General features: G+C 39.5%; 1 protein-coding gene across 1 annotated transcript in view; it reads right to left on the bottom strand.

Moving 5' to 3' along the window:
* chrnb1 (cholinergic receptor, nicotinic, beta 1 (muscle)) overlaps window positions 1–17,128 on the bottom strand; it is a 57,026-nt gene extending 39,898 nt beyond the window's left edge. The window contains exons 1-2 of the mRNA XM_062993585.1: window positions 17,068–17,128; window positions 12,702–12,835 (exon numbers count right to left, since the gene is read on the bottom strand). Coding sequence (XP_062849655.1) covers window positions 12,702–12,835; window positions 17,068–17,128 — 195 coding nt within the window. The remainder of the gene's footprint in view (window positions 1–12,701; window positions 12,836–17,067) is intronic.
* Between the last annotated feature and the right edge of the window lie 8,038 nt (window positions 17,129–25,166).

Raw genomic sequence — 25,166 nt, 5'->3', positions numbered from 1 at the left:
AAGCTGTCTGAAAGGGATGTTCGGGTGCTAACCCGGATTGTATCCAAAAAACATAAAACCACGGCTGCCCAAATCACGGCAGAATTAAATGTGCACCTCAACTCTCCTGTTTCCACCAGAACTGTCCGTCGGGAGCTCCACAGGGTCAATATACACAGCCAGGCTGCTATAGCCAAACCTTTGGTCACTCGTGCCAATGCCAAACTTCGGTTTCAATGGTGCAAGGAGCGCAAATCTTGGGCTGTGGACAATGTGAAACATGTATTGTTCTCTGATGAGTCCACCTTTACTGTTTTCCCCACATCCGGGAGAGTTACGGTGTGGAGAAGCCCCAAAGAAGCGTACCACCCAGACTGTTGCATGCCCAGAGTGAAGCATGGGGGTGGATCAGTGATGGTTTGGGCTGCCATATCATGGCATTCCCTTGGGCCAATACTTGTGCTAGATGGGCGCGTCACTGCCAAGGACTACCGAACCATTCTGGAGGACCATGTGCATCCAATGGCGGTGCCGTGTATCAGGATGACAATGCACCAATACACACAGCAAGACTGGTGAAAGATTGGTTTGATGAACATGAAAGTGAAGTTGAACATCTCCCATGGCCTGCACAGTCACCAGATCTAAATATTATTGAGCCACTTTGGGGTGTTTTGGAGAAGCGAGTCAGGAAACATTTTCCTCCACCAGCATCACGTAGTGACCTGGCCACTATCCTGCAAGAAGAATGGCTTAAAATCCCTCTGACCACTGTGCAGGACTTGTATATGTCATTTCCAAGACGAATTGACGCTGTATTGGCCGCAAAAGGAGGCCCTACACCATACTAATAAATTATTGTGGTCTAAAACCAGGTGTTTCAGTTATTTTGGCCAACCCCTGTATATATCACACCACATATTTACAACCATTTTTGCTTTCTTTATCCTCGATATCTAGACACGTCCACAGATTAAGCCACGGTTGGTGCTGAAGGCTCTAGTATTCTTTGGTTCCAGCTGAGAACTAACATTTACAGTTTGGAAGCTTTTTTTGTGAAAACAGCCTGAACTGGTTCACAATCAAGTTCAGAATGGCACGGAGCCTGTTCTCCCTGTCAGTCAAAAAGGGCTAAAGCATCACACAGACCTAAGCCATTGTACATCTACACACTAGTACGTTTTTTGGGAAGCTGGAATCTGAGAAAACTACATTCACCCTCATTTAAAATGTGTAAGCCTTACTGTCCAATAACGTTTATCACCAACACATTTAATGTGTAAATATTGAGGACTAGGCAGTGAGTACACACAGACGTACAACAGGTGGGTATGTAGCTGTGATTAGCAGGGTGAGAAATCTCTGAAGGACTCGTACAGATCAGAATTCATCTTGGACAGTGTGGTTTGAGCTGGGGGGATTGTTCGGACAGGAAAGGCATGACGGCACACATGCAGGAGTGCTATTTAAAACCAGCAGAGGAATGTTTGAGAGACAGCTGTCTCTACTCCCAGTACAGGACACACGTGTGGGGGTTGGGGCAAAAGGAGACTGAAGACACAAATTATTATTACGAATACACAATCAGCTCTTTTATACGGTTAATATGGATGTGGAATATAATTATTATAACCAGCCACCAGCTATCAGGCAGAAATATGTTACCTGCTGTATCTGGATCCAGCTGGATTAATCAGACACGGCATGTTAACACGGTAGTTTCATAAACATGAGGAATGATCATATAATGCATATTAATCACATTAGCTATTTACTGGCTGCTGCTTTTTTAAAAAATTTTTTATACATTTTGTCCCATTTAAAATCTGCATACATTACACATACAGTATACACTCACTCGCCATTTATTAAGAACTGACATCTTAATTGTTTATTAATATTTGTTGACTGTAATTGTAAATTTTGAATTGTTTAAAACGAATTAATATGCCCCCCTCCTCAGAACAGCCTCAATTCTTCATGGCTGGATTTCACAAGGTGTTAAAAATATACCTGCATTACATTACTGCTGCATATTTGTCAGCTGATCATTCATCCAGTGAATTTCCTATTCTACCACTTCCCAAAGATCTATGATTCAGAGCAAGTGACAGAACAGGCAAATAAAGCACAATGAACTCTATGACATACGTGGAATATGTTTGTGATGACTTGTGCTTTGGGACGTGGCCATTACGGAATGCATAATGGTCAACAATATTTGAGTAGGCTGTAGCATTCAGACAATGCTCGATGATGAAGTGTACCAGTGTAATGACCTCATAAATATTTTTTATGTTTTAAAAACATACAGCATGTTGACTGGTCCAGTGTGTGTGTGTTTCCTGTGATAGCTTTGCACTAGTGATGGTACGACGGTACATTTCTTATACCATCTTTGATTCCTCATACAGTATGAATTTTTCATACACCGCCATACCATAGCATAGTTAATACAACAGCTGTAGGCTTCAGTAGGCAGCAAATCATATAATATTGTTCGCCGCTAAAAGTGCTATGGTGCGCTGGGCAGATTAGATACAGCTCATGAGTTAGCCAGGTGGCAAAAGCATGACAGTGTTAACAGATGAAAGAGGCTTCCTTAAGCTTCCTCGATATGGTGGGGAAAAAATAAACGAAAACAGATGGAGTATGAAGAGAGGAAGACCAAATATGCACCGGAAGAACTTGCCAAAGAAATGAGGTGCGTCAGCACTTTAGAACAGACTAAAACACTATATACGGTACAGTTTGTCGAGCCACGGCTGTTGCAAACAACGACATTACGAAAGCAGTACCAATCCACATATGCAAGGACACGATTCCTCTATAGACAGTCAAGAAAGAAGCTTTCAGAGCAATAATTAAAACACTGGATTCCAGGTATGTCTTACTGGGCGAAAATACTTCAGGTCAGTTGCTAAACCAACGTTATAAGTTCACCAAAATACAGTTAATAACCGATTAAAAAAATCCACGATTCAAACCGATTTGACATTTAAAATGAATCAATATTCACTTTAAACAGCAGAGGGCACTGGCGCTATACACCTCGCCTTTTTGACGTCACTGGCGCTATACGCCTGGTTGCCAAATTCGGGGTTTTTCAGCCAAATTGGGCTTAATTCAAAATTGTTTTGCATAGTTTGTACAAATAGTTTATTTGTAGAAATAAAAGGACATTCATTATTTTGATGAATAAAAGATAATCACAAATACAGTATTTTATTGTTTTTTAAAAAATAATAAAAGGAAACTGTGTCATCATTTGTCAATTTCAGTAAAAAAAAAAACGGGAAAAAATCGTATCGTGAAACCAGTATCGTGAATCGCATCGCATCGCATCGTGGGTAGAGTGTATTGTTACATCCCTAGTTATAAGTGAACTGGAAGCAGAGATACAGTGGGGGAAATAAGTATTTGATCCCCTGCTGATTTTGTAAGTTTACCCCCTTACAAAGACTTGAACAGTCTATAATTTTTATGGAAGGTTTATTTTAACAGAGAGAGACAGAATATCAACAAAAAAATCCAGAAAAAAAAACATTAAATAAAAGTTATAAATTAATTTGTATTTAATTAAGGGACATAAGTATTTGATCCCCTACCAACCAGCAAGAATTCTGACCCCCACAGACCGGTTATGTGCCCATGAGGCACACAAATTAGTCCTGTCCCTGTATAAAAGACTGCTGCCAGAGAATCAGTTTCTTCCGTTCAAATCTCTCGACCACCATGGGCAAGACCAAAGAGCTATCAAAGGACGTCAGGGACAAGATTGTAGACCTGCACAAGGCTGGAATGGGCTACAAGACCATCAGCAAGAAGCTTGGTGAGAAAGAGACCACTGTTGGTGCGATCATTCGAAAATGGAAGAAATACAAGATCACAGTCAATCACCCTCACTCTGGAGCTCCATGCAAGATCTCACCTGGTGGGGTAAGAATGATTCTGAGAAAGGTGAGGTCAGTCCAGAATTACACGGGAGGAGCTTGTCAATGATCTCAAGGGAGCTGGGAGCACAGTCACCAAGAAAACCATTAGTAACACACTTCGCCGTAATGGATTGAGATCGTGCAGTGCCCGCAAAGTCCCTTTGCTCAAGAAGGCTCATGTACAGGCCCGTCTGAAGTTTGCCAATGAACACCTGAATGATTCAGAGAAAGCTTGGGAGAATGTGATATGGTCAGATGATACCAAAATTGAGCTCTTTGGCATCAAATCCACTCGCCGTGTTTGGAGGCAGAGAAATGCCCGGTGGGGATGGTGTTCTTGGGGTCATATCCAGCATTTCACTGCTCCCAGCTCCCTTGAGATCATTGACAAGCTCCTCCCGTGTAATTCTGGACTGACCTCACTTTTCTCAGAATCATTCTTACCCCACCAGGTGAGATCTTGCATGGAGCTCCAGAGTGAGGGTGATTGACTGTGATCTTGTTTTTCTTCCATTTTCGAATTATCGCACCAACAGTGGTCTCTTTCTCACCAAGCTTCTTGCTGATGGTCTTGTAGCCCATTCCAGCCTTGTGCAGGTCTACAATCTTGTTCCTGACGTCCTTTGATAGCTCTTTGGTCTTGCCCATGGTGGTCGAGAGATTTGAACGGAAGAAACTGATTCTGTGACAGGAGTCTTTTATACAGGGACAGGACTAATTTGTGTGCCTCATGGGCACATAACCGGTCTGTGGGGGTCAGAATTCTTGCTGGTTGGTAGGAGATCAAATACTTGTTTCCCTTAATTAAATACAAATTAATTTATAACTTTTATTTAATGTTTTTTTTCTGGATTTTTTGTTGATATTCTGTCTCTCTCTGTTAAAATAAACCTTCCATAAAAATTATAGACTGTTCAAGTCTTTGTAAGGGGGTAAACTTACAAAATCAGCAGGGGATCAAAAACTTATTTCCCCCACTGTATATAAAGTCGTCCACTTTTCTACAACAGGCCTGTGGTCAAGTTGTACAGTGGAGTTTGCAAACGTCGTTTTGTTTGTTAAAGGGAGAGCTATACAATAAAATACAATAAACAATAAAAATTGCATTTATAAAAATTGTATTTATTGCAACTGTTCACGTGTACTGATTCCATCATATATTGTGTCATTTTGTGGGGCCAAGCAAAGCTTATAGTACTCAAAACCTTCATTATATTCATGGTAAAATGAAAACGTTTTATATTCTATGTCTTTATGACAGTAGAATAAGTCACAGACATATAAAAAGTCCCAGTGATACAAAAAATAAAACATATCGTGATATACCGTAAAACCGTCAGAATCTTAAAAAAATACCGTGATACAAATTTTTGGTCATACTGCCCAGCCCTACTTTGCACACTGTTTAGAATGTACTACGGTCTTTTCTATATTTCAATTTCAACATTTTAAAGTGATGCCGGACATACTGCAACTGTAACCAGGATGAAGTTTATTTATTAATTTAAAAAAAATATATTTTCTTTATGCATTTTCTCCCCTTTTTCTCCCTTTTGTCCAGTTGCCCCATTGCATCATGCTTCCTCTCCATCAATGCAGAACAGATAACGGACAGATTAAAAAGGTCATTCATCCCCAGAGCCATTAGGCTCTATAACTCCAGCATTCGTGGACAACGGGTGATCACTAAGGACTGAGCGTATATACAGTGTATCACAAAAGTGAGTACACCCCTCACATTTCTGCAAATATTTTATTATATATTTTCATGGGAAAACACTATAGACATGAAACTTGGATATAACTTAGAGTAGTCAGTGTACAACTTGTATAGCAGTGTAGATTTACTGTCTTCTGAAAATAACTCAACACACAGCCATTAATGTCTAAATGGCTGGCAACATAAGTGAGTACACCCCACAGTGAACATGTCCAAATTGTGCCCAAAGTGTCAATATTTTGTGTGACCACCATTATTATCCAGCACTGCCTTAACCCTCCTGGGCATGGAATTCACCAGAGCTGCACAGGTTGCTACTGGAATCCTCTTCCACTCCTCCATGATGACATCACGGAGCTGGTGGATGTTAGACACCTTGAACTCCTTCACCTTCCACTTGAGGATGCGCCACAGGTGCTCAATTGGGTTTAGTCCATCACCTTTACCTTCAGCTTCCTCAGCAAGGCAGTTGTCATCTTGGAGGTTGTGTTTGGGGTCGTTATCCTGTTGGAAAACTGCCATGAGGCCCAGTTTTTGAAGGGAGGGGATCATGCTCTGTTTCAGAATGTCACAGTACATGTTGGAATTCATGTTTCCCTCAATGAACTGCAGCTCCCCAGTGCCAGCAACACTCATGCAGCCCAAGACCATGATGCTACCACCACCTTGCTTGACTGTAGGCAAGATACAGTTGTCTTGGTACTTCTCACCAGGGCGCCGCCACACATGCTGGACACCATCTGAGCCAAACAAGTTTATCTTGGTCTCGTCAGACCACAGGGCATTCCAGTAATCCATGTTCTTGGACTGCTTGTCTTCAGCAAACTGTTTGCGGGCTTTCTTGTGCGTCAGCTTCCTTCTGGGATGACGACCCTGCAGACCGAGTTGATGCAGTGTGCGGCGTATGGTCTGAGCACTGACAGGCTGACCTCCCACGTCTTCAACCTCTGCAGCAATGCTGGCAGCACTCATGTGTCTATTTTTTAAAGCCAACCTCTGGATATGACGCCGAACATGTGGACTCAACTTCTTTGGTCAACCCTGGCGAAGCCTGTTCCGAGTGGAACCTGTCCTAGAAAACCGCTGTATGACCTTGGCCACCATGCTGTAGCTCAGTTTCAGGGTGTTAGCAATCTTCTTATAGCCCAGGCCATCTTTGTGGAGAGCAACAATACTATTTCTCACATCCTCAGAGAGTTCTTTGCCATGAGGTGCCATGTTGAATATCCAGTGGCCAGTATGAGAGAATTGTACCCAAAACACCAAATTTAACAGCCCTGCTCCCCATTTACACCTGGGACCTTGACACATGACACCAGGGAGGGACAACGACACATTTGGGCACAATTTGGACATGTTCACTGTGGGGTGTACTCACTTATGTTGCCAGCTATTTAGACATTAATGGCTGTGTGTTGAGTTATTTTCAGAAGACAGTAAATCTACACTGCTATACAAGCTGTATACTGACTACTCTAAGTTATATCCAAGTTTCATGTCTATAGTGTTTTCCCATGAAAAGATATAATGAAATATTTGCAGAAATGTGAGGGGTGTACTCACTTTTGTGATACACTGTACATGTATATATGTGTACTTAAGTATATTCGTACAAATACATATGTATGCTAATGTATATATAGTTATGGCTATATTGGCCCGATCCAATGTGCAATACTTGTCACTTATCACTTTATATTTAATATTTAATCTATATTTAATCTGGACCGTGTACTGTATACTTGGAACCGCACCTTCCTGCACTTTTACTTTTAATTCCATTCCATTCGGTTATTTTGTTTATTTACACTCAATCCATCCTCATCATTAATATCTGCTCTGTAGCTATGCAGTATATGTAAAACTCAGGTTACATTCAATCTGTCAAAGTGTTTGTACTTTCTCGAATTTATATTGTTGTCATTTTTTTCTTTATAGTGTGTATTTGATTTGATTTGATGTACGTACAATGCTACTGGGACTCTAATTTCCTTCGGGATCAATAAAGTATCTATCTATCTATCTATCTATCTATCTATCTATCTATCTATCTATCTATCTATCTATGCCGATCTCTGCTCTGATTGAGGAGAACGAAGCTAACCCACGCCCCCTCTGACACGTGGGCAGCATGCCGTATGCATCTTATCACCTACACTTTTGACAAGTGCAGTGCAGCCTAGCTGCGTGTACGGAGGGACACACCCTAAGAGCACTCTTTTCTCATCTCTGTGCAGGCGCCATCAATCAACCAGCAGAGGTCGTAATTGCACCAGACATGAGAGAGAGAGACCCTATAGCTTTGTCAAATACCGTATGAACAACAGGCCAATCATTGTTCATGTGGCCACTCAGCCTCAGCCGGCAAGGCAGAACTGAGATTCGATACGATGTATTTGAGATCCCAGCTGTGGTTCCAGCGTGTTTTTACCGCTGCGCCACCTGAGCGGTCAAGTTTATTTATTAATTGATTGATTTAATTAATACAAGAATATCACAGTATTTGACAAAGCTATATTTAAGTTATCATATACTCATTAAATAAGTAAATTAAATTAGTCATTTTATTAATTTATCTTTAATAAAGACTAATCAGGGTCACTGAGGGTTCAGAGCAGTTTCTTTTAGACAAGATTACAGAAACATTTGACGCAAGGTATTGTCTGTGTGTGTGTGTGTGTGTGTGTGTGTGTTTGTGTGTGTATGGGGGTGTGTCAGCTATCTGAGACTCATTTTTAAAATCCAAACTGGGGAAGTAAAGGATACTGTGATCTGGCTACATGTTGAATCACTCATAACGAACACACAGACACAATTGTATTCTATACTATTTGAGCCTATCTAGGATAATATGTATCCCAGAAAAGTGAAAATGACAGTGATTCGTGAATATTTATAGTAGAATCAAGTAGTGATGTGGCAGCTGAGTCCTGGGGCATCGTACATAAACACATCTGTCAAATAATCCTAAATGTGGAAGACACAAATGTTTTCAAAATGTGCTCCTAAGCATGACAAACTGTCAAAATCCCCAAATACTTGTAGCCTGTTAATAAATGTTCATGTTTTACCCTCGCTTCATACTGGTTAAGGTGTTGGTGGGATCCCCAGAATTATATTGAACACAACTTAGAATTATGACTGAATTCAACTATTTAAGCAAATTAGAGTTAAAGCCCTGCTGACTAGTCCAGTTTATTAGTCCAGTACCCAAACCACATAGTTACAGAGAATTTCACAAACCCAACAATGTTGGACAGACTTTAACCAGAAAAAAAAACCTAAACCACCCCATAAATAAAACCACCCTGAATTTTGTTGAAAACCGTAAATAACAATGAGATTTATTCAAAATTATGTGTTTGTAATGTTGTTTTAGCATTTCGTTGGTAAAAAAAATATTAATAAAACAAAAAATTAGAAATAAAAAACCTCACAAGCTAAACAATTTAAAAAGTTGTGACACTACAACCATAATTCGTGGGTAGCACTGTCACCTCACAGCAAAAAGGTCCTGGGTTCAATCCCCAGGTCGGGTGGTCCGAGTCCTTTCTGTGTGGAGTTTGCATGTTCTTTCCGTGTTCGCGTGGGTTTCCTCCGGGTGTTCCGGTTTCCTCCCACAGTCCAAAAACATGCAAGTGAGGTGAATTGATACTAGAGATACTAAATTGTCCATGACTGTGTTTGATATAAACTTGTGAAGTGATGAACCTTGTGTAATGAGTAACTACCGTTCCTGTCATGAATGTAAACAAAGTGTAAAACATGATGTTAAAATCCTAACAAACAAACAAACAACCATAATTCAAGAAACTGTACCTAAACTTTGATACTGCATCCCAAGCCCCTTACTATGTACTAAATTGTACCAAAAATTGTAATCATACCACTCATAATGCACTGTTGATAATTGTATGTTTTACCCCTGCTTTATCCTAGTAAAAGTCCTGGTGGGATCCCCAGAATCACGAGGTGCAATGCAGTGACGTACCCCGGATGCCAATCTGTCATGGGGCAAGATAAGTACTACATTGTGCAATTTAGTAGGCACTTTTATTGAATGTGACTTACAGTTATGACTAAATCCAACAATTTAAGCAACTTGGAGTTAAAGCCTTGCTGACTAGTCCAGTTTACCAGTCCAGTACCCTAACCGCAAAGTTTGCTAACTTTCACAAACCCAACAATGACAAACTGCAACCAACCCCATAATTAATATCACCCCAATTATAAATTTTGTTGAAAACCATAAATAACAATGAGATTTATTCAAAATTATGTGTTTGCAATGTTGTTTTAGTATTTGGTTGTTAAAAAACAAAGTTTATTTTAGTTAGTAAGAGCAGTGATAGTTCAGTGGTTAAGGTACTGGACTAGTAATCAGAAGGTTGCCGGTGCAAGCCCCAACCCACCGCCAAGTTGCCACTGTTGGGCCCCTGAGCAAGGCCCTTAACCCTCAATTGCTTCAAATCATGTTCAGTCATAATTGTAAGTTGCTTTGGATAAAAGCGTCTGCTAAATGCAGAAAATGTAAATGTAGTTACTCACAAGCTGAATTCGAAGTTGCAACATTAAAACCCATGAAACTAAATTAAAATACATGAAACTGTAGTTAGATTTTGATACGGCACCCCAAGCCAATTACTATGTACTAAATTGTACTAAAAATAGTAATCATACCATTCATAATGCACTAATTTGGCATATACTTTACTATGTTGATTCGGGATTTGGTGCACAATAAAGTGAGGCAGTGAGGAGGTGGGCAGGGAGTTTTAACACTCAACACATATGTCCAAACTGCCTTGCCCATTCAAAGCTTATATCCAGTTATCAGGAAAGTATAAGCCAGGCTTGGGAAAAAAAAGAAGCCTTCAAGTGCTTGGGTTGTGCAGCGGTCTAATACACTGGCACACCACCGCTAAGATTGATACATTTACATTTTCAGCATTTAGCAGATGCTTTTATCCAAAGCGACTCACACAATGAGCTGAACACGATGAGCAATTGAGGGTTAAGGGCCTTGCTTAGGGACCCAACAGTGGCAACTTGGTGGTGGCGGGGCTTGAACCGGCAACCTTCTGTTTACTAGTCCAGTACCTTAACCACTGAGCTATCACTGCCCTGATACCTGGATCTCAGCTTGGATATCAGTTGGTCGGGCATCTACACACCGCAACCCTGACCAGGATAAAATAGTGGATGAAAAAAAAAAAAAAAAAAAAGACTTAGCTTTGAGAAGGGATAAATTGGCTGCAACACATGAATCAAGCTAAATTACACTCCTTAATCCGAAGCTTTAGTTGTAATAACAGGTGCTAAGGGTTGTCAGGTTCTTAAGTCTTCTACTAGCCATGTGAGAAGCAGAATACTAATACTGTGCACTCTATGCTGCAGTATTATGATATTCAATCAGCACAGGAAGTGATACTTAATATGCCTGTAACATTAACACTCAGGAGGACACCATACCTCACAGTAAGCCTGACGGAAATAAACCATCCTGCAGTGTAGATTAAAAAGTAGATTAAATTCTCACTTACACTCTAGCTGTAGATGTGTACAGCCTTCACCTCCTTAAACAAGCACAAAATCTGAGTTTGTTTTATTAAAAAATATCCTATTCATGTAAATCAGGCCTTATTTAAAATACTACAGAGGACCACCGCTCTCCAAATATGAGAACAACTGCTGACTCAAATACAAAGCTATTTAAAATTTGCAAAAGTCGTCCTAGACATTCTACAGAACTTCTGGAACACTGTTCTTTGGACAGATAACACCTTTTGCCTAAAATTATGTAGGAAAAATAAGGCTGCACGAAAAAAACCTCAACCCAACAGTAAAGCTTCTCTACATTAGAGTCTAGAAAGATTGCAGTCATTGAAAGAACAAATTTATATTTGTGTCTCAACAATATTCGGTAATACTCAAACATGAGCAATTCAACAACAAAATAGGTAAGAAAGAAGATAATATAGCATCTAAAGTTCTGAAATGCTGTGGCATGACCTGAAAAGCTGCTCATACAATCTCAAAACAGTCCAAATGTCCTCCTCACTGATATGAAGTAGCACAGACAAATACTAGGATAACAGGTCATGTGACAGGAGCATATACACTGATAACATTAAAACCACCTCCTTGTTTCTACACTCACTGTCCATTTTATAATACAGAAGCACTTTGAAGTTCTACAATTACTGACTGTTGTCCATCTGTTTCTCTACATACCTTTTTAGCCTGCATTTACCCTGTTCTTCAATGGTCAGGACTTTCCATGGACCACCACAGAGCAGGTATTATTTAGGTGGTGGATCATTCTCAGCACTGCAGTGATACTGACATGGTGGTGGTGTGTTAGTGTGTGTTGTGCTGGTATGAGTGGATCAGACACAGCAGCGCTGCTGTAGTTTTTAAATACTGTGTCCACTGACTGTCCACTCTATTAGACACTCCTACCTAGTTGTTCCACCTTGTAGATGTAAAGTCAGAGACGATCGCTCATCTATTGCTGCTGTTTGAGTTGGTCATCTTCTAGACCTTCATCAGTGGTCAAAGGACGCTCCCCATGGGGCGCTGTTGGCTAGATTTTTTGGTTGGTGGACTATTCTCAGTCCAGCAGTGACAATGAGGTGTCCATGAGCGCTGCTGTGTGTTATCCACTTGTACCAGCACAACACACACTAACACACCACCACCATGTCAGTGTCACTGCAGTTCTGAGAATGATCCGCCAACCAAATAATGTCTGTCTATCTGTCTGTCTGTCTGTCTGTCTGTCTGTCTGTCTGTCTATCTATCTATCTATCTATCTATCTATCTATCTATCTATCTATCTATCTATCTATCTATCCATCTATCTATCTATCCATCTATCCATCTATCCATCCATCTATCCATCTATCCATCTATCCATCTATCTATCTATCCATCCATCCATCCATCTAAAATCCATACAAATTCAAATGAAAATCAAATGCATAATACAATACATAATACAAGTCCAGGTAATTTCTAAAGGTTTTGCCCTCAGGTGTGTATGTAGGATATATGTAGAACCATACCAGACTGACGAAGGATGACAGAATCATGCCAATCCTGACGACCACCTTGCTCTTTGGCGTTTCTGCTGGCCGCACTTTGACATTGTAAGTAGAGAAAAGCTTCTTCATCAATACATTCTCGGCATCTGAGGAGTCTGTGGAAGAGAATAAACAGCCTTATAGATGCTTTTTTTCTGTACAATCTCAATGCACAGCAGTATCCTTGAGCTTTCTTAATCATATTAAAAAAGCAATAACTAATAACACAGAGGTTAGAAAATCATCTATTCATATCAGATACACAGCTGAGGACGAGAAAAGCCTGTGGCCTTCATTACAAACCTGCACTCTTCATCACATTTGATTCTGATGGAGCCTCGATTTTTTACCCCATAAGGCTGATGAGCCTGATCTTTATATGCATCCCTCCGATTTCCCCGGTTTTGAAGGTTAGGAGCATTTATAACTAGCAGTTTTGCTTCTGCCACATTTATCAAATCTCTCAGACTCCCGGCCCTCCAGGATCCACTCTGACAAGAACAAATGACGAAATCACCCCACACTGCAGTGCCATTAGCAGATGCCAAGACAACTGGTGCTGGATCCTGGCACACGAGAGAAATGTTTGACAGCTACTGTTTTGTGATGTACAGGCCAAGTGTCCTTTTAACTCAGAACTGTATACAAATAACTTAAAATATATGTTAAGTGTATCATTAGTCTTCGAGTATTTAGGCTTCCAACGATCATCTTAAAGGAGAGAGTAAAAAAGGGGAAGGACTAGAAGTTGTTTCATTTTTTAAGATGAACCAGAGCATTTTTAACAATAAATGTCTTCTAAAGAAATGAATCAGATTTTCCTAAATAAAATAATTAAAATTTACTTCCATGAAATATTTTCTGCTAAATATGGGTTCAAAATCTAAAGTGTAAATAATACATCCATAACATATACATACATACACCCATAAAGGTTTATAAATAAACACTGTGTTTTACAGTTGGGGGGAATACGTTTTAATGACTTGTTGTTTTGTAATAGAATATATTCTTTATATTTATAAGTATAAAGTGGATATATGCAGTAAAAGTACACCGATGAGGCATAACATTATAACCACCTCCTTGTTTCTACACTCACTGTCCATTTTATCAGCTCCAGTTACCATATAGAAGCACTTTGAAGTTCTACAATTACTGACTGTAGTCCATCTGTTTCTCTGCATGCTTTGTTAGCCCCCTTTTAATGCTGTTCTTCAGCGGTCAGGACTCTCCTAGGACCACTACAGAGTAGGTATTATTTAGGTGGTGGATCATTCTCAGCACTGCAGTGACACTGACATGGTGGTGGTGTGTTAGTGTGTGTTGTGCTGGTATGAATGGATAAACACAGCAGCGCTGATGGAGTTTTTAAATACCTCACTGTAACTGCTGGACTGAGAATAGCCCACCAAAATATATCCAGCCAACAGCGCCCTGTGGGCAGCGTCCTGTGACCACTGATGAAGGTCTAGAAGATGACCAACTGCAGCAATAGATGAGCGATCGTCTCTGACTTTACATCTACAAGGTGGACCAACTAGGTAGGAGTGTCTAATAGAGTGGACAGTGAGTGGACACGGTATTTAAAAACTCCAGCAGTGCTGCTGTGTCTGATCCACTCATACTAGCACAACACACACTAACACACCACCACTATGTCATGGTCACTGCAGTGCTGAGAATCATCCACCTCCTAAATAATACCTACTCTGTGGTGGTCCTGGGAGAGTCCTGACCATTGAAGAACAGCATGAAAGCAGACTAAAAAAGTATGTAAAGAAACAGATGGACTACAGTCAGTAATTGCAGAACTACAAAGTGCTTCTATATGGTAAGTGGAGCTGATAAAATGGATGTATGAAATGTAGAAACAAGGAGGTGGTTTTAATGTTATGGCTGATCGATGTATAAATATGAACAAATAAAAATGTCTTAATAGCACTTCGGTGGCATTACTGCTGAGATCCAAGGATCTTGGATTCGAGTCTCAATGGTGCTATCTGCCGAGAATCTGCACGAATATGACTGTCTAATGTCCGAGAGGGTGGTGGTCGAAACTGTCTATCCACTGGGAAGTGCAGTTGCCAGGGTGCTCTCAGTGCTGGTCCCAAGCTCGGATTAAAATAGGAGGCTTGCATTAGGAAGGGCATCCTGTGTTAAAACAGTGCCAAGCTTCACCAGATCCACTGTGGCAACCCCTAAAATATACAGGAGCAACTAAAAAAAAGTAATTAGCAATAAGCAAATATATGTTAACAAACTCAATTTATATAACTTACATTTATAAAAAATACACAATGGTTGACAAGATTTCATGAAATAAGTAGCACACATAGTAAAGGTGTTTTGGCAATAAAACAGCTTGTCTGTTTGTCTGGCACATATGATACCAAGAACACTAAGCCCATAGTTAACTATGGCGGTGGGAGGATCACAAATATCAGGGTTCTTCTTGGCAGATGGCACTGGGTCATTACAAATCATCAAAGGAAACATAAATAGTGCACCATACCAAGACAAATTAGAGAAATAATCTCATCTGCATAGAAACAAAATCGTTACATTTCAAAAAGACAACAACCCAACACACAGGTTTCTAAATAGATGGTAATGGTGTTTGCATGGCTTAGCTAATCTTTTGCATTTAATGTTATTGAAAATTTAGAGATGTATTGCCATTGGAGGGATGAAACTGAAGCCCAAAATAAAACCACATTGCTGCAAACAATCATTTCCTATCATAGTTGCAAACTATGATTTTGCAACAAAAAATACTATTGTTATTCATTTGTGATGTCTGGATGTTTTAAGGTCAAACTTTTAATCATATATGTGTATATAGCCAAACATTATTTTGTTCCAATTTATTTGTGTACTAATGCATATATTTTAAGTGGATCTACTGGAAACAATATTAAAAAACAAACCCCAACATTAATTGCTAATTTGTCATTTTTTTGAAAGTCCAAAGCATACAATAAGACAACCCAACACATAAAATAACTTAAGACTGGTTTCTAAATGGATGGTAAAGGTGTTTGCATGGCTTAGTTGAAAATGTAGAGATTGTATTGCCATTTGAGAGATGGAACTGAAGCCCAATAAAACCACACTGCCGCAAACAATCATTTCCTGTCATAATTGTAAACTATGGTTTTGCAACAAAAATACTATTGTAACTAAACTATAAATACTGTTGTTATTCATTTGTGATGTCTGGACATTTTAGTGTCAAACTTTTAATCATATACTTGTATATACTAGGGATGTAACGATGCTCTACAAGACAGTTAAAAATCGATTCACATGTGTAACAATTCAAATCGGTTTACATGTATAATGAATCGATATTCACTTTAAACAGCAGAGGACACTGGCACTATTCACTTTGCCTGGTTGACGTCACTACAGGGTTGCCAGGTTTGGAATTTTCCAGCCAAATGTATTTATGTGAGGATACTTTATTTATTTATTTATTATTCATTTATTTATTTCATGTGGGATTTATTTCATTTCAGGTTTTTTTTACACAAAAAGGGAAATGTGCAGCATTGTATGCATAGTTTGTACCTACCTGAAAAATAAAAGGGCATTTAATATTTAGATAAATAAAAAATAAGCACAAATACAGTATTTTTTTTTTAAAGAGAAATAATAAAAGGAAACTTTGTCATGATTTGTCTTCAATTTAATTTTGTTTAAAAAATCGGGAAAAAATCGTATCGTGAACCCAGTATCGTGAATAGAGTAGAATGGGTAGAGTGTATCGTTACATCCCTAGTAGATACCCCCAAAAATTTATTTTGTTCCAATTTATTTGTGTACTATTTAAAGTAGATCTATGTACTCGAAAAATATTAAACAATAAACACGTATATTGGTTGCCAATTTGTCATTTTTTTTGAAAGTCCAAAGCATACAAAAAGATAAAAAATTTTGGGACAGCTTACCCTATTACCTGGAAAATGATACAGGCAAACACACTCCCACCCCCAAAGTGTAGTATGACATCCTTTTAAAGTATGGACACGGGTGTCTGTACATTATAACCCTTCAGAAAGCAGTAAAATCCCAAATAAACCCCCACAGCATGTTAAACAGATTGAGAACTCCATTGTTAATCAGTTTGGTAAATTATTGTTTACAGAGTAGTGTAGAACTGTGAGGTGTAAATTGTACAGGGTTTGTGCACCAAAGTTTTGAAACAGCTTTAAATGATACATGTTTTTTTGTACCATCTTCATACTGATCACACACATGTAAAACACACGATTATTAAACTCCACGCTGTTTATGACCTATATGTTACCTTAAAGTTCAGTCTGGTCATTACTTATTCGCTTACCTCCGATTACGCACAGGCCGAGAAAGAAGCACGTAAACAGGATCCATTCCCGAGTCTTCATCCTCACCCACACTAATTAACACTACAGTAATAAGTTTATAAACACATATAAATGTATAAATGTAAATGTACTCTTCAGGACCGCGCACTTCTGTTTACCACTAATGCGGCCGCGGCGCTGGCTGTGTGTGCGCGTGCATGTGCGTGTATGTGCGTGTGCGCGTTGCTCGAGTTACAGCGGCCTGCTCCAAACAGTCAGGGGTGCGCAAATATTCAGCAAAATTTACACCAAAAACATAATATATATATAGCAAATATATTTTAAATGGAATACCATATTCTATGTTATTGTATTACTGTCTAGGAATGCTCTGCAAACATGTCTGTTTATTCCCTGGGGTCAGGGATTTGTTCATCGCTGTCCTACCATTTAAAATGTAGTCAGAGAATATCGCTCATCTGTTGCTGCTGTTTGAGTTGGTCATCTTCCAGACCTTTATTAGTGGTCACAGGACGCTGCCCACATGGCGCTGTTGGCTGGATATTTTTGGTTGGTGGACTATTCTCAGTCCAGCAGTGACATTAGGGTGTTTAAAAACTCCATCAGCATTGATGTGTTTGATCCACTCATACCATCACAACACACAGTAACACACCACCACCATCTCAGTGTCACTGCAATGCTGAGAATGATCCCCCACCCAAATAATACCTACTCTGTAGGAGAGTCCTGACCATTAAAAAACAGCATAAAAGGACGAAGCATGTAGAGAAACAGATGCACTACAGTCAGTAATTGTAGAACTACAAAGTGCTCCTATATGGTAAGTGGAGCTGATAAAATGGACAATGAGTGTAGAAACAAGGAGGTGGTTTTAATGTTATGGCTGATCAGTGTATATATTGACAATAAAACATCAATTTATGACCAAATTTAACATTGATTATTTGTTTTTGCAATTTAAAGCTATATATACGAGGGAGAAAGTGGAATTGTCCATAGTATAGTTCAATCTCAGTGCAAGACTACAAATAATTTAGGTGTTTCACAATCTACCCTACAAAACATTGTAAAAAATAAATGTAAGGAAATTCAAAGTAATTGTAGTCTGTCTGCTTTTTGAAACCACCCTTTTTGAGCCCTTGGGTGGCAGTGCATAAAAATTTCATTATACTGTGATAAATATAGCCACATGGGTTTGGGAGTACTTCAGAAAAGCATTGTCACTTAACACAGTCCACTGCTGCATTAAGAAATGCAGCCTGAGTTTTTGGTATGCATATACAAGTATTTATCAGTTCTATGCTAAAATACTGCTGATGTTTCTGGGCCTGAGCCAAGAAGAAAAGGACCATACAGACTTTTATAAGTAAAAGGTGCAAAAGCCAAAATCTGTCATGGTATAGGAGTGTGTCAGTCCCCTAGGCATCGGCACCTTGCATATGCGGGAAAGTAACATTAACAGAAAGGCATATGTCGGCTTTTAGAGAGACATATTTTGCCATCAGAGCAACAAGACTACAATCACTGTAGTCTGTGGCCTGTGTCCAGATATGTAAACATTAATCAGGCCACCAGTGGGAAAAAGGTTCCCCACCTTTGATTTAATAGGTCCTCTAAAATGATGTCTACCAATTGTCAAAGCCATAAACAAATTTTATCACTGGATCATTTTAGTTAGTGCTTCAATCTGTATAGCTATTGAAATGTAAACACAGGAATAAAGGGATAGCTTACTCAAGTAAAAGGACGAGAATGGCTAAGACCCAGTATAAATGTTGTTTTAACACTCCCTGATTGATGGCCATGCCACTTCCCCTTGGGCTAATCCCCATTATTATTTTAAAGCACTCAAGCAACTTTATCAGAGCCATTACTTTATCAGCCCAACTGAAGTTTATTAGATAAGTCCTCTGAGGTCTGAAAAATTGAATTAACACAAGTCCTACTTTAGAAGTGGAACTTGCCTAGAAGATATTGCAATCTGATGCAATTTTCTTTACAAAACAGCAGACAAAGCCATTTATAAATGTAAATAGATAAGGTAATATTTCAAAATAGGACACTTAATTTATAACCTACTTTCAACGTAGGTTTAATTTTCCCAAGCACTCTATCAGTGCATAAAACGGACCTAACTTTATTATCACAATTAAGGAAATAAAGTAACAAAGTCTCGTTATATAGAAAAGCAATAAAACATATTCATAGCTAGATGTAGACAATAAGTTCCTTGGAACTAATTGCCAAAACAAAGCCTAGACGGGATAGACCTTCTTAATAAATACTGCTCTAAAATTAAGGGAACCTAAATCACACATCTGATAGAATAGAAGAATAGATTAGAATGCCTAATCTATACATACATATACATATAGAGGTGTACAGTACAGCAAAATTCTTTTTTTGCATATCCCAGCTGGAGCAGAGAGGGTTAAGAGCCTTGCTCAAAGGCCCAGCAATGGCTGAATGACAGAGCTGGGATTGGAACTCTCAACCTTTTGATTGACAGCCCAAAGCTCTACCCACTAGGCTACCACTGTCTCGCAGTTGGTGATATCATTGGTGAAAATGGTGGAAATGAAAATCATTAACCCATTAAGGCCTGGATTTAAAATAAAAAGACACCAAAATCAAAGTATACAATAGGCTGATCCAATTTGTTTGAATTTTATTATGGCAATTCATAATGTGAGTCAGTAGTGTGAGTGGCCCCCACATACCTGTATGCACTACCAACGTCTGGGCATGCTCCTGATGAGTAGGCGGATGGTGTCCTGAGGGATCCACTCCCAGACTTGGATCAGTGAGCAGTAAAAATATCAGTGAGCTCCTGGAAAATCTGTGACACTACTGGATGCACTGATGCATAATGTCCCAGAGGTTCTCAAGTGGATTCAGGTATGAAAAACGTGAGGGCCAGTCAATGGCATCAGTGCCTTTGTCATCCAAAAACTGCCTGGCCACACCAGGAGGAACCCAGCGTAAGGTCTGACAGTGGCTCTGAGGATTTAATCCTGGCACCTAACAGCAGTCAGTGTACCTTTGGCTATCACATGGAGCTTTGTGTAACCCTCCAAGGATATGCCTCCCCAGACCATCACTGACCCACCTTAAACCAGTCATGCTGGATGATGTCGCAGGCAGCTTATCATTCGCCACGGCATCTCCAGACTTTTTCTAAAGAATTTACTGCATAAATGTGCAGCTGACAAATGTGCAGCAAATACATAATACAATCATGTCAAAATATAACAATACTTCAAATAAATGTTTCCTTCATGACACAATAAATGCCCCAAATAATTAAGAGCGGTCTAAAAGCAAGCGGGACTGTTCCTTCCCAGTACTAGTATAATGTTTTAAATAAAGTGGCTGATGAGTGATAAGCCTGTCGTTTTAAAAAAGCTCAATTAATAAATGTATAGCATTGGAATTTTTTATTTTTCCTTCTAGAGATAGTAGAGACATCATTCATACACAGTAACATGAACCATTTATGGCAAAAAGATTCTTTCAAAGCATCAATCATTTTAAATATATGAGTATATTGTTTATAAATATGAACATGGTTGCAAAGTACTGCAGGAATTATGGAATTTATATACAAGTTCATCTGTATTTAGGCTGTAATGTATTCACTACATTAACATGCACTATTTTCTTCAATGTTTTGGTCCATATACAATGGTACCTTGTAACTCAATGTCCCCTAAACTCAAAATCTTTGAAACTCAACCCTTCGTCAAGAGATTTGTACCCTTATACTTAACGTTTCCCTTAAACTCAACATGTGTGCGACTGCAGCTTTGTTCAGCGCTCGGCTTGAGTGGTGCAGTAAGTGCGAATATGAGACGAATCTGCATTTGTGTGGAATAACCGTCAAATCCACTCAAATGTATCTGTGTTTATCTGGATTTTCCTCACTTTTCACTTTTAAACTTGTGTTATAACTCGAGGGTTTGAGAAATTGTGAGAATCAGCTTTTTTGAGAGTCTAAAACGCTTAACATAAAAAAAAAGCTTAATGTGAATTAATGTATTAAAAGAATGACATACCAACAGCTCTTTTAATGATTACTGCTCATAAGTTCTCTTCACTAATTAAAAAGTGTAAGAAAACAATAAAGAAGTAAAGCGTATTTTTAATAGATTTTTAACTGTTTTGTAATTGTATGTATAAGTGTTAAAAACAACCCCATTATTTTACATATGTCTAAAATATACAGTGCTGGCCAAAAGTATTGGCACCCCTGCAATTCTGTCAGATAATACTCAATTTCTTCCAGAAAATGATTGCAATTACAAATGCTTTGATATTAAATTGTTCATTTAATTTGTCTTCAATGGAAAAGCACAAAAAGAATTGTCAAAAAGCCAAATTGGATATAATTCCACACCAAACAGGGGGTGGACAAAAGTATTGGCACCCTTTGAAAAATCATGTGATGCTTCTCTAATTTGTGTAATTAACAGCACCTGTTACTTACCTGTGGCACATAACAGGTGGTGGCAATAACTAAATCACACTTGCAGCCAGTTAAAATGGATTAAAGTTGACTCAACCTCTGTCCTGTGTCCTTGTGTGTACCACATTGAGCATGGAGAAAAGAAAGAAGACCAAAGAACTGTCTGAGGACTTGAGAAGCAAAATTGTGAGGAAGCATGGGCAATCTCAAGGCTACAAGTCCATCTCCAAAGACCTGAATGTTCCTGTGTCTACCGTGCGCAGTGTCATCAAGAAGTTTAAAGCCCATGGCACTGTGGCTAACCTCCCTAGATGTGGACGGAAAAGAAAAATTTACGAGAGATTTCAACGAAAGATTGTGCGGATGGTGGATAAAGAACCTCGACTAACAACCAAACAAGTTCAAGCTGCCCTGCAGTCCGAGGGTACAACAGTGTCAACCCGTACTATCTGTCGGCGTCTGAATGAAAAGGGACTCTATGGTAGGATACCCAGGAAGACCCCACTTCTGACCCAGAGACATAAAAAAGCCAGGCTGGAGTTTGCCAAAACTTACCTGAGAAAGCCAAAAACGTTTTGGAAGAATGTTCTCTGGTCAGATGAGACAAAAGTAGAGCTTTTTGGGAAAAGGCATCAACATAGAGTTTACAGGAAAAAAAACGAGGCCTTCAAAGAAAAGAACACGGTCCCTACAGTCAAACATGGCGGAGGTTCCCTGATGTTTTGGGGTTGCTTTGCTGCCTCTGGCACTGGACTGCTTGACCATGTGCATGGCATTATGAAGTCTGAAGACTACCAACAAATTTTGCAGCATAATGTAGGGCCCAGTGTGAGAAAGCTGGGTCTCCCTCAGAGGTCATGGGTCTTCCAGCAGGACAATGACCCAAAACACACTTCAAAAAGCACTAGAAAATGGTTTGAGAGAAAGCACTGGAGACTTCTAAAGTGGCCAGCAATGAGTCCAGACCTGAATCCCATAGAACACCTGTGGAGAGATCTCAAAATGGCAGTTTGGAGAAGGCACCCTTCAAATCTCAGGGACCTGGAGCAGTTTGCCAAAGAAGAATGGTCTAAAATTCCAGCAGGGCATTGTAAGACACTCATTGATGGTTACCGTAAGCGGTTGTTCGCAGTTATTTTGTCTAAAGGTTGTGCTACCAAGTATTAGGCTGAGGGTGCCAATACTTTTGTCCGGCCCATTTTTGGAGTTTTGTGTAAAATGATAATTGATTTGACTTTTTTTTCATTCTCTTTTGTGTTTTTTCATTGCAAGCAAAATAAATGAAGATATTAATACCAAAGCATTTGTGATTGCAATCATTTTCTGGAAGAAATTGAGTATTATCTGACAGAATTGCAGGGGTGCCAATACTTTTGGCCAGCACTGTATGCAGTTTCATGGGACCACGGAACGCATTAACAGGTTTTTCATACATCCTTATGGGAAAAAATATCTTAAAACTCAACGCCTTTTAAACTCAACTCCACTCCACTATATTTTTAATAAATTTAAATGATCTTTTAAAGTTATTTCATTGAAAACAACACACAAAAGAAAAATAATTTCACCTTATCACCTTTTTTGCATTTTTTCCCAATTTTCCTCACAATCTAATTGTATCCAATTACCCGAGTGCATTACGCTTCCTCTCTACTGATGCTGATCCCCACTTCTGATTGAGGTAAGCAAGACTGACACATGCCCCCTCCGACATGTGCAGTAACCGACTGCATCTTTTCACCTGCACGAGGCAAGTTCATATGTGGATCAGCTTTGTGTATGGAGAGCCACACCCTGATCAATGCATTATCCCTCGACTCTGTGCAGGTGCCATCAATCAGCCAGCAGAGGTTGTAATTACATTAGTTATGAGGTCCCTGTCCGGCTTCCCGCCCTGTATGAACAACAAGCCAATCGTTGTTCATATACTGTAGCTGCCCAGCCCAGCCGGATAGCAGAGCTGAGTTTCGAACCAATGAGCTTGAAATGTCAGCTAGCAAGTTTTACCTCTGCGCCACTTAAGCAGCCACAGATTTTTTTTTAATGGGGTGAGACGTGCCTCACTAGAGGCACACCAGGTAAAGCCCCCACACCTGTAAGTTTGTAATATATGAACCTAATATACAGGATGCTTAACCTAGGCAAAACAAAAACCACTAACAAAATGCAGGTGGCCACAATACTAATAACCAGAAACTGAAACAAAAAAAAAATTCTGCAGGCCAAAGCAGAGTGTTTATGCAACAGATACATGAGCACATCAGTCGCAGTAGAGGGTATCACACACCACAGCTACCCAGAAGAGAAAAAAGAACATTCTCCCCACAGGGACATAAGTGTATTCTGTCCCTAGCAAACATCAGAAAACTCAAACCCATAGCGAAACAGACGACCACAGAGGAAAATAGGAAAAAATTGACAAAAGAGAAAAGGTGAAAAAAGACTTACACATGCTAGCTACCAGCATGAAATAAATCTTGAGTTTTTGAGAAAAGCATAAAGGGAGAGGAACTCATTAAAGCCAGGGAGCGGCTATAAAAGCAGCTGGGCTGTCTCTCCACCAACAGGCGCTTAAAAAGGCACCTCAAAAAAGCACCGCCATACAGGATCAGTTACATCGTATGGTGTCGCAGCACCAGCTAAGCTCCTTGAAAAGAAGATCAAAGAATGCCAGCATATAAGCCGGCAGAAACAAAAGTGTGTGCAAGTGTCGGATAAGCACAAAAGCCAAAGAAGTCGGTACATAAAGGGTTTTCTCAGCTGCAGTGAATTAGTCCTGATGAGGCACAGCAACTGCTTGATTAAAGGAAATGCCGCTGTCAGTCATTTGCACCTCCCTTTTACCCTCTGTCGGCAAATTTGCATAGCAGGTGGGCATGATTCTGTAGTCCTTACCACCTGCTGATCTCCAACACAGCCACATTACCTAAAAAAAAACACATTTCCTAACTGTAAACAGGTGAATACGTAACAGGTGAATCAGTCATGATTGAGAATGAAGAGAGTAGTGGTGGGCGGATCGATCCAAATATCGATATTATCGATACCAGCATTGGTATTGGTATCGGATCGATGCTAGTGTTATGTGATCGATACTTTAGTTTAACTTTTTCTCTGCTACATTCAGCACGTTTCTCCCATTTCGTCAGAAAGTAAAGACCATGTCTGTACAAACTCGCTCCTCTCACATCTTACATGCACACCTTGCTCCTCCCCACCTGCTCTGATGTGTTTTGTTGTGGTACCGTCAGGTTGTTATGTTGTTATAATTCTAACAGACATTGGTTTGTTGGTAGGCATTGGAAGATTGTAAGTTTTTGAATACTTTGCTTTGCAGATACAAAATAGGGTCAATTTTATGGAAATAATAGTGTAAACTATACGTACGTAAAGTACGGATGCACCTTGCGCAAATGAATCGGAGCATGTGTAGTGAGGCTCTTATTTTGTGTGTTTTGGTAAATGAGGGCTCTTTTCTTTTGACTTTGTGCTTGTACAGAATAGCATAGATTTTTTATTTTAAATAAACAGGGACACATGTATTCGGTCACTATTAAATTTTACCAATTTATTCACCCAGCAAACACAACTATGTGGTATGAGTAAGCTGTTTTGTGGTGATACACCATG

The sequence above is a fragment of the Trichomycterus rosablanca genome, chromosome 4 (assembly GCF_030014385.1).
Source record: "Trichomycterus rosablanca isolate fTriRos1 chromosome 4, fTriRos1.hap1, whole genome shotgun sequence".
Classification (NCBI taxonomy): domain Eukaryota; kingdom Metazoa; phylum Chordata; class Actinopteri; order Siluriformes; family Trichomycteridae; genus Trichomycterus; species Trichomycterus rosablanca.
The sequence above is the reverse complement of the archived record's forward strand: the minus strand, read 5'-3'. Positions and strand labels throughout refer to the sequence as shown.